The 10710-nt window shown below is 30.7% G+C and overlaps 1 protein-coding gene across 2 annotated transcripts; it reads right to left on the bottom strand.

Annotated features, from left to right (window-relative positions):
- Window positions 1-1293: 1293 nt before the first annotated feature.
- Window positions 1294-10697, bottom strand: LOC128200007 (leucine-rich repeat-containing protein 1). 2 transcript variants are annotated; one of them, XM_052891847.1, is made up of 6 exons: window positions 10107-10697; window positions 9446-9608; window positions 7844-7939; window positions 7118-7286; window positions 6226-6338; window positions 1294-5332 (listed from the first exon to the last, which is right to left on the bottom strand). In XM_052891847.1, exons 1-6 carry the CDS (start codon window positions 10595-10597, stop codon window positions 5261-5263), a joined length of 1104 nt encoding a protein of 367 aa, XP_052747807.1. In that variant the 5' UTR covers window positions 10598-10697; the 3' UTR covers window positions 1294-5260. The 2 variants fall into 2 exon arrangements, with proteins under 2 accessions (XP_052747807.1, XP_052747808.1); XM_052891848.1 differs by having other exon boundaries at window positions 1294-5314.
- Window positions 10698-10710: the final 13 nt, after the last annotated feature.

The raw sequence follows: 10710 nt of genomic DNA, 5'->3' as shown, positions 1-10710 counted from the left end.
AGTGCTTTATAATTAGAAAATAATCTTTTGCAAATTAAAAATATATAAAAATTATATACATATATATATATATACACACATTCATACATATATATATATACACATGTTCATACACATATATATATATATATATATATATATATATATATATATACACACACATTCATACATATATATATATATATATATATATATATATACACACATTCATACATATATATATATATACACACATTCATACATATATATATATACACACATTCATACATATATATACATATATATACATATATACATCTAGAAATAGTCCATTACTTTGGTTTTTCTACTTCTGAAATGTATGAGTACGAAGTAATATCTAAATAAAATGCCGAGTCATAGAATAAAGATAGAACCTGTGATCTTAAGGAAGTTTTTTTTTATGGGTAAAAATGCTATGGTAACCCCGCCTGCGCTAACGGGATACGCTGGCGGATCACCAGTGAAGGGTGATAGATGAGAATGAAAACAGGTCAGTTAGCCCATCATGATAAATTCATCAGGAATTAACCATGATAGTTTCCCAGGGGGAACCGCGAGGAGGTCGACCTGGTTGGGTATATTGCTAGCAATGGGATTCTCAGTCTCCATTATTAACAATCCCTTTTCCCCCCAAGATCTTAAGAAAGTTAGAAGTTTCAAGTACTATTTTTAATCTATGGCTTTTTCATATAAAAACTTTGAAAAGATGTATGACATCTATTCATTCAGGGAACGAACGAACGTACGAACAGAAATAAAATGTATTTCTAAACGAATGTAAAGTTTATAAAATAGAAAAAAAAAATTGGAAATAAATCGTGATAAAGAATAAAAATTAATATATGGTTTATAAAAATATACTTTCTAAATAAAAAATAAACTCTTTCTAGTCTTTTATTTTTACCTTTGCCACCCTTTACATATTTAATTGTATTACTTATGGGGGGGGGGGGAAAGATTGTTACTAATAGAGCCCTAAAAGCCTCATTGCTGTCAATAAACCCTGACAGGTCAACCTCTAACCATGGTTCCTTCTGGAAAACATCGTGGTTAATTCTTGTTATATTTATCACGATGGGCAAACTGTCCTGCTTTCATCCTCACCTATCACCCCTCACTGGTGCTGATACCCATAGCGGAGGCGGGATTACTATTCCATTGACACCCAATAAAAACCTGTAAATTTTAAACATGCTATAGACAATTTGGGATACATGTTTGGAAATGAACGAGTGAATGAGAATGCTTGCAAAGTAAAATGAAATATCAAAATTTAAAAAACAAATATTTATTGTATTTTTTGTACATTCAGTATATTTACATATATTTGCAATGACATAGAGACCCTGAATTTTATAATTTTACAGTTCAAAGACAATAATTTATATATAAAAACAATTATATAGTAAAATCCAACAAAATTACAGATTTAGATTATAGTACTTTGGTGGCAAACGAGCATAGAGCTAGAGATGGTAAACGGGGTTACCATAGCCTGTCGACAGGCTAACCCCGTAATCCCTGTAACATCAAGGTACGTTACGCGCGCGTTGCTTCCCCCCCCCCCCCCTTTATAAAACCATCAGAACCCCATGTTATTATATTATTACCAAGTGAATTATTAGTGGGACTTAGAAACTGTTTTAGGTCACATGAATCTCTGGTATTTTACTTCATTATTATTTATCATGATACAATTGTTATCAAGAATTATTCTATAATTATCACAAAATAGTATAAAGTCAACAAAATAAGTAAATATTCTAAAATAACAATTAATACAAACTGAGGCATACTTAAATGTCTTTTTATAATTCATTATGGCTTATTTAATATAATATATACAGTGTATAGTTAGAAAGGATATCATAAAAAATAACGACAAAAATAAATCCAAAAACCTTGTAATTTTAAACCAAATAATATCTAAAGTCTGAGTACCTAAGCGGAATATGAAATATCCTTAATACAAATTGAGAGGTAACACAGACTGAACGAAAGAGTAAAAAATCTTTTAACAGTTAAACTATTCCGCCTTGTTCAGTTTTACAAATATTATTGTGAAATTTTGTGATCATATAGTTAGAACTGCTGTTACAAATATATACAAAAAGTATATAATATATAATGTAACATAATACCATTATTTCTGTAACAATTAAAATATTTTAATTCCACGAAAGTTTTTATAAAAAAGTAATTTATACATTCCTACTGATATAAAATAAAAAATAAAAAACTTGACAATGAGATTCTTTTAATATTTTGTTATTAATGAAATATGTGTCTACATATTTAAATAATAACATACAGTTTCAAATAAAAATAGGTTGTTATCATACAAATGATAACAACCTAATTTAGAATATTTTAGAAAGAAAGAAATTTAGACGAGCTTATTCAACGCTTTTTTAATATTCAAAATGGCCGATGTTTAAGATGGCCGCTCATAGCGATTGATTGATAATACATGATTTACTCGAAAGCTAAAATACTAAAATCATAAAAGGGATTTCCCTTGTATGATTTTAGTATTTATTATATAAATATTAGTATTATATCTAATTATATAAAACTAAGACACAACCATTATATATGTATATGTTATTAATTATACATGAATATAGGAATATAATTTTTAATAATTTGGCGCCATGAATACAATTTGATACTTTTATAAAATATTTCCAATTTATCTTTTTGTTCATAGAAGTAATATATAATTAGATTATACATTATATATATACTTACTACTCATTTGGATATCCGACTTTTTTTATACAACTAAAACTACGATATATTTTTACAGCCATCTTAGAAATTTACCATAACCATAAATTTATGCAATTTAGTTCACCCGTTACCTTTGATTTTACCTATAATATATACCTATAATATTTTACCCATATTATGATTTATTAATTACTTTTGTATTAAAGTTTAGTAATTCTAATTTGAAAAAAAAAATTAAAATATAAAGTTATAAGAGAAAGGTGCTTTACAACATATTGTTTTTAATGAAGTGTTGCCAGTCATTCTGTAAAAAAATTATGTAATTTACTCACACTCTACCATTAATTTTGAGCTATAATACAGTATACCATATTATGGTTTATTAACTACATTATTGTATAAAAACATTGAGCCATTCCTAAATATAAATTTGATTTGAGAAAATTAATACCGTCATAGTCGTAGAATACTGACGGATCTGACGAAGATTACATATATAGATCCGTCACTATTCTACGACTATGACGATATATCTATTTTATAAATTATAAGAGATAGGTACTTGACAACATGTTTTTAATAAAGTGTTGCCTGTTTTCTATATATGTTATACAAAATATATAACTTATACAGGTGCAACCTACATCTATCGAGTGTTTATGAAAGAAAGAAAGGGTGTCACAGCATTCTCATGCGTGCCAATAACAAAAAAAGTATTTTGATGAAATTGTTTACCATTTGTTTAGATACTAAACAAATTTATTACTTTTATTTATCAAATATTTGGCTCGTAATTGATACTTATACACTAGTGCTTTAAAAATAAATAACAATCTTTACACTACCTACGTTTGAAAAAAAAAATGAAACACCAATTGTAAATTTTCAATTCTTGCAACTAAACAAATGTAATATCTATCTACATGTAAAATACTCTTTTTTTTATTAATTGACAGCCTTACTTATCAAAAATATACCAATCAATAAGTAGTTTGAAAAAAAAAATAATTTTACTTACAGTATTCCAATAATTACTCAATAAATCAAATCTAATGTGTCTAAATAGGGGTACAACCATTTGAGTAATTTGTTACCTTTTTTTTTGTTAAATTACATAAAAAAAAAACTTTAGAACAAGATTTATTTTACGGATTTTTGGAAAATTTCGAAGGAAAATATGAAATAGATATAACATTTTTATTGATAGATTTATATGCAATGTATTCAATGATTAACATTTTAGAACTTTTTAAATAATCAATTAATAAATTTTACGGATTAGACACTAACGATTTAATTTTTTTTTTTTTTTTTTATACAACTTAGAATGGCAAACAAGCTGACGGTCCACCTGATGGAAAGTGGTAACCGTCGCCTATAGACATGAGCAGTACCATGGACATAACAGAGTGTACTGTTTCACCCATGATACCCCCCATGCGTTGCCATTCCTGAGGACTCAGGTGTTATTCCTCTGTACCCTGTAAATTCACGCCATATCCGACACTTCAAACCGAAACACAGCCATGCAAACACAACTGCTTCGCGGTTGAAACACGAATAGGACAGAGGTACCCAAGCAATCGACTTTTGTACAAAGTCTCCCTCTGGTGACTTAAATAGTATTAAAGCTGTTAATTAATTGAAAGCATTAAAAAAAATCGATTATAAATTTATTTTTAGGAGATAATTGTTATTATCAATTTATTTATTTATTTATTTTAATACTTTATTGTACACATTAGTTATAAAAATATGACAGAGGTAAACAAAAGTACAAAGGCGAGCTTAACTCTGATAGAGTTTTCTTCCATCAATGTTAGTTATATTATCAGTAATATGTAAAAGCACCATATTTATCGGATTACGATATAAATCTCCTAAAAACAGTAAACAATAAAAAAAATGTGCGTTTAAAAGAGAATAAAAATTACAAGATTGATATGTAAAAATTTAAGTAAGGTCGTTGTTGTTTTTTATAACTACTTTTTTTTGTATAGTTTGTTCCAATAGTACATAATGGATTGCTTAGTTTTGTTGAAATTATCAAAGAAAAACTTTAAATTAAATTATTAACAAATGGACACATTCATAGATTTTCTAATTGTGTTGTCACTGGACACAACCAGTTTTACGTTCCAGTCAATTATTTGTTTTTAATTTAATAACTATCGGATTAACTTACATGTAATTTGATCGTGGATGCTCGACTAGTTTCCGGATCATTCGGGACACTTAATCTTGAGCGGCTGCGACGCGAGCGCGAGCTTATTGCGCTGAACTAAACCCGTAACTAGTCGATCTTTCTCGACTAAATTATACGTAAGTAAAACCGGTAGTTATTATATTAAATTATAAAGTGTATTTACGAAACTTTTAACTATAAAATTATTTGTTTGTTTATATTTTCATTGACTTCTATGAAAACAAATTATAGCTACAAATTTTACATTTTTTTTTTTTTATAAAATTCGGTTTTCAAATGTGTCCTACCATTTTAATTTATTCAACTGGCGGTGGAAGCGTATCGGGATAACTCTGGCAACACCATGCCGACGGCCTGGAAGAATTGAGCGATCTACGTTAGCTTGTTTACAATACCGTCCAATTGTAGGAGCACGGATTGGCGGGAAACAGGATGGGAAAAGGGGGGGGGGGGGGATACAAATCATAGTAAGTTAAATAATTCAGCTTTATCAATGTATACGAATCCTACCACTATTATAAGTGTGAAAGTTCGTGTGGCTGTACTTGTACGTATGGATGGATGTTTGTTACTTTGTCACGAAACAACTACTGAACGGATTTTAATGAAATTTGATACACGGATAGGTTATATCCTAGTTTAGAATATAGAATACTTAAAATGTTGATTCACAGACGCAGTCGTGGGATACAACTAGCTATAGTTAGTTGTATACAATAATAAAAAAAATTGTCTCACAAAAAAATTACACTTCAATTGTATCAAAGCCAGTTATTTTGGTCTCAAAATTAAACTACTGATTGACGATTTTGATAAAATTTCTACGGAAAGCATCTGTAAATATAGTATAGCCTCTCATATAAAAAAGAATTTTCCAAATAGGTTTAGAACTGACAGAGTTATGAGGTAATAAATAAAAAAAAAAATAACGGAATTCAGAACCTTTTTTTAGAAGTTGGTTGAAAATAAAGACTACAGAGGCGAAAAAGTACTAGGATATACATACGTATAAAATATTTTGAAACTAAATAAAATAAATGTACTATAATATATCTAAAATATATTTTTGTTGTAAGTTGGTAATATTTCGACATTATTTTAAATATATTTCGGCAGGATTTGATGTGTTTCTAACCAATGTATGTGTAATGAGGTAGTAGAAAACATAAGCATGTTACTGAAACTAGAAAGACAGTAGTACTGTGTACTTGCATATTTTATACGTTAGCAGATTGAGTACTCTGTACCAAATTAAAAAGTATTACCTCATTCTCTAGTCTATCTTCATCGCTCTGGTACTGTACGTCCAGTTCGGAACTGTTCACACTGTTCTCCCAGTCCTCTGATGATTCTACTGACGACGCGTCGAAATCCATGTCTATAATAATATTAAATATATATATATATATATATATATATATATATATATATATATATATATATATATATATATATATATATATATATATATATATATATATATATATATATATATATATATATATATATATATTAATAGCCCCATTACTAGCAATATAGGGTCAGGTCGACTACCTCGCAGTCCCCTGTAAATTATAGTGCTTAATTTTAGCTGAATTCGTCACGACGGCCCAAATGACTTGTCTTTTCATCCTCACCTATCACCCCCTACTGATGCCTTGTACGCGTATATTAGCAATGCAGGCTATTCCATTAGCCATTTGAAAAAAATGACTTATGTAGTTATTTCATTGAAATGAAATGAAATTTATTTGCCAGAAACATTATAGATAAGATGTTACATTTGTCAAGTTTATAAGATGTCCATTATGTTTCGCCACATCAAATGGCATGCAAATATTAACTATAGAATTCACCTACAAATAGGTTATTTTATATAGGTACATTATATATTTATTTAATTTTCAATTGCTTACTACATTACTTCGAAGGTTGTTGGAAGAAAGTTTAAATTCATGTTTTGCCAATCTCTTTTCCTTTTGTTAGTTAAAACATTACTTTTATTCTGTCTTTCTTGGAAACCGTCGTGGTTAATTTCATCTCTTCTTCATCATTTCACCTTCATCTATCGCTATACCACTCAATATTATATATACGCTATGTATGCGTTGGCGGGATACTATTACATCATCATTCATAAGAGAAACTTCTGCTTACCCATAATGAGAGGGTCCCTGTCGACGTATCGCTGTGCGGGTACTGCCGGCAGCCGTAACGCGGTAGCGTTGATGGCCAGCGCCTGAGCGGCCGCGCGAGACCCAGCCGCTGCCGCAGCCGCCGGGGGCTCCGCTGGCGGCTCGTCCGTGTACCGCACTAAGGGGTGGTCCTAATATGCGAGACAGTAGAACTTACTAGAGGATTAAATTTGTGAAAATCGAATGGTAACCACGCCTGCGCTATCAGTATAAACTGATGGGGCACCAGTGAGCTATTATAGACGAGGATGAAACCAGGTCAGTTAGTCCTTCGTGACAAATTCTATAAGAACTAACCATGATGGTTTTTAGGCAGTTTTTTTTAATGAATGATATCGATATGGTAATCTTACCTGCGTTAGTGACATACGGTGGCGGAGCACCAGTGAGGGATGATAACGGAGGATGATAAATACACCAGTAATTCATGATGACGGTTTCACTGGATGGTTGAACTGATAGGGCACATTTCTAGCATTACTGACAATCCCTTCCCCCCTGGTTTCCAGGGGAACTGTGTTGAGGCTAGCAATGGGGCTGTTCCCATCAAATCCCATTACTAACAATCTTTTTCAAGCCCCTTGGAGAGCTTATTGAGGTGGGCACCAAACAATTCAGAATAAAAACTGCCTTGGGTCAAAAGTTGCCATAATCAACATACATATATTCTATAATTATTAATACTTACTATATGTGACAGTTCACATATTGGATTCGACCGCAAGTCGATCATTTCCAGTAAAGCCAAGAAGCTTGTATCAAAGTCCACAGGCAATGAAGATATCTGAAATTATAAATAATAAAGTAGGATATTTATTTTCAATTCACCTGTGGGGTCAGCTTACAAACTATGGCATGTTAATCTATTGGGATCTTTTTGCTTCCCCTGCTTTATTCTAATATAAAATAATAGAATAAAGTAGAGCATATCCTGCGTATTAAGCCTTACAATATCCCTCCATTTAAGATATCTATTGTCTCCTGGCTCCAAATTCCTAGTAGACTTATATGCATACTTACCAACCAATCAGAGTTGTCCAATTAAAACAGGACATTTATTGAAATGATAAATATTTAAAAATTGTTTTAGAAATTTGAATAATCATTGAAATAAACATTTACAATAAGATGCTTATCAATTTACTAAATGTAATGTAACTGTATGACAATAAGCGTTTATAATAAATTAACGGACGAAATAAAAACATTACCCTTGAATATATTAAAAAAAAAACTAAAAAGATGGCTCATAGAAAAATGTTTTTACTCGGTTAATGAATATTTTGAATATTTTAAATCTTAAATATGTGACTCAATTAATGTAATTTGTAAAATGATTGTAATTTGTAATCTGTATAATTTATTATTAATACGTAAATATATTGACATTTATATAATATGACGATTTAAGTAAAATAGTATTAGCATAGTATAGTGGCACAATTAAATAAATTTTGTATGTCAGATTCTAGTGAAAAATGTGAACAATATTTAAATAGTATATACCATCTTTTATACCATTTTTCAAACAAAATAAAGTTATTTGTATTTGTATTTGTTGAAATATTATTAATAATTATAATCCTACTAAAAAATTTAAAAAAACAGTAATTATTGCAATATTATTTTCATATTTAATCATTTGCGTGCAGACGAGCACCATTACCCTCGATAAAAGTACCGCGAAATGTGAAATCAGTTGCTGTTTAGCTCGATTTAAAAAAATATTAAAATTTGGATCATATTTGCAAGAGAATGACATCAAAAGGACAAAGATTTTTTTGACATTTTTAAGTAGAAATGAGTAAAAATCAATGGCACTAAAACAGTTAATAATATTTCTGTTAGTGTCTTCGTCTATGAATCCTATGCCCTCAGTAAAGTATAAGAGGAAGATATCATCATCAATTTCTAGTAATTCAGAGATTGCTAAAATTTGGTGGAAAGCTTCTTAAAAACTGAACTATATGTTCTATAGTTAGTCTGTAAATTTATAATTTGGCCATGTGGTTACGGCATAGAATAGGCTATCCCTTCTTTTCCCGTGGGTGTCATAAAAGGGCACTAAAGGAAGGCGAGAGATGGGCAGCAGAGTCCCTCTTAAAACATCTCTAAAGCCTGTTATTGCCAAACCACCTGCCAAGTTTGGCAACTTCTGATAAAACCATCCTCTACGGGAGGCTTATGTTTAACAGTGGACTGTTAAAGGCTGATATAAAGATGATGATATTTACAATAGATAATGTATCTCCTAAGTCAATCCAATGGTAGCAAGTTCTAAATTATATACCTGATTATGGTTAAGTTGCAAGTACATCAGGTCAGGACATTTTAGGGCTGACAGCGGGAACTCCTGGAGCCTATTGTGGCGAAGGTTGCAATGTACAAGGGCTTCCATCCTGTCCATTGTATCTGGCATTGTCTCTATCTGGTTATTTTCTAAAGTTAACCATCTGAAATCATATAAGTCAATTTAAGTGAGTCTGCTTTTTGCTACAAAGGATAACCATTGATGAGCAGGATAGGTTATGGGGCTTTTAGACCCTATTATTAACAATCTCTTCCCTGCAATATGCTCTATCAAGTCGACCTCCACATGCTTTTCACATGTTTTATATGTTTAAATAGAAAAATAAGAGGGGAAAGGGATTATTAGTAATGGAGACTAAAAATTCCATTGCTAATATCATGGTTAATTCCTGATGAATTCATCATGATGGGCTAACTGGCCTGTTTTCAATCTCATCGATTACCCTTCACTGGTACCTGGCCAGCATATACCATTAGCGCAGGAGGGGTTACCAATCCATTTTTACCCATCAAAAAAAAGTAGAAAAATAAAAAGAATATATGGTAATATACAAACTATATATAAAAAAAACGAAAAGCATGCATTACATGCATGATTTTAATTTCAGTAAGATAAAAGCATGTACAATAGTTTCACTTACTTCAATTTTGTTAGCGTGGTCATTTCTTCAGGTATAGTTTTAAGTTCATTTCCCCTCGCCCCAAAAGTGTCGAGTTTCTCCAACTTCCCTATCTCTTTAGGTAACTCCTTCAATTCTGTCCGGTTACACCAAAACGCTTCCAAGTTTTCAAGTTCGAAAATCTCTGGTATTAACACTTTTAACGGATTATAACTTATGTTTAGATTAACAAGATTTTTTAAGTTGCCGATCTCAGATGGCAATGAATTTATGTTATTATAATCGAGAGTTAGCGTAGTTAAGTTTATAAGCTGTGTTATTTGCATTGGCACGATTGTTATTTTATTTTTATGTAAATAAAGATGTTGCACTTCCAAACATGTATATAGGAGAGATGGGATTTCCGTGATTTCGAACGCGTTGAGACTCAATCTTGATTTTTTCTTAACAATGGCCTGTTCTATTAGGGCTAGGATGTGGTTTTCACGGATAAATTTTAAAATTGCACTCATTTTGGTGTATTTTTGGTTACATTACAAATAATTTGGTATGATCAAAACAAAATTGACTGAGGAAACAGACGTCACGTGGTGTTATGTATTTGTCAAAACAAACAGGTGATCAG

The sequence above is a fragment of the Galleria mellonella genome, unplaced genomic scaffold, assembly GCF_026898425.1.
Source record: "Galleria mellonella isolate WM207_F2 unplaced genomic scaffold, CSIRO_AGI_GalMel_v1 utg146, whole genome shotgun sequence".
Classification (NCBI taxonomy): Eukaryota; Metazoa; Arthropoda; class Insecta; order Lepidoptera; family Pyralidae; genus Galleria; species Galleria mellonella.
The sequence above is the reverse complement of the archived record's forward strand: the minus strand, read 5'-3'. Positions and strand labels throughout refer to the sequence as shown.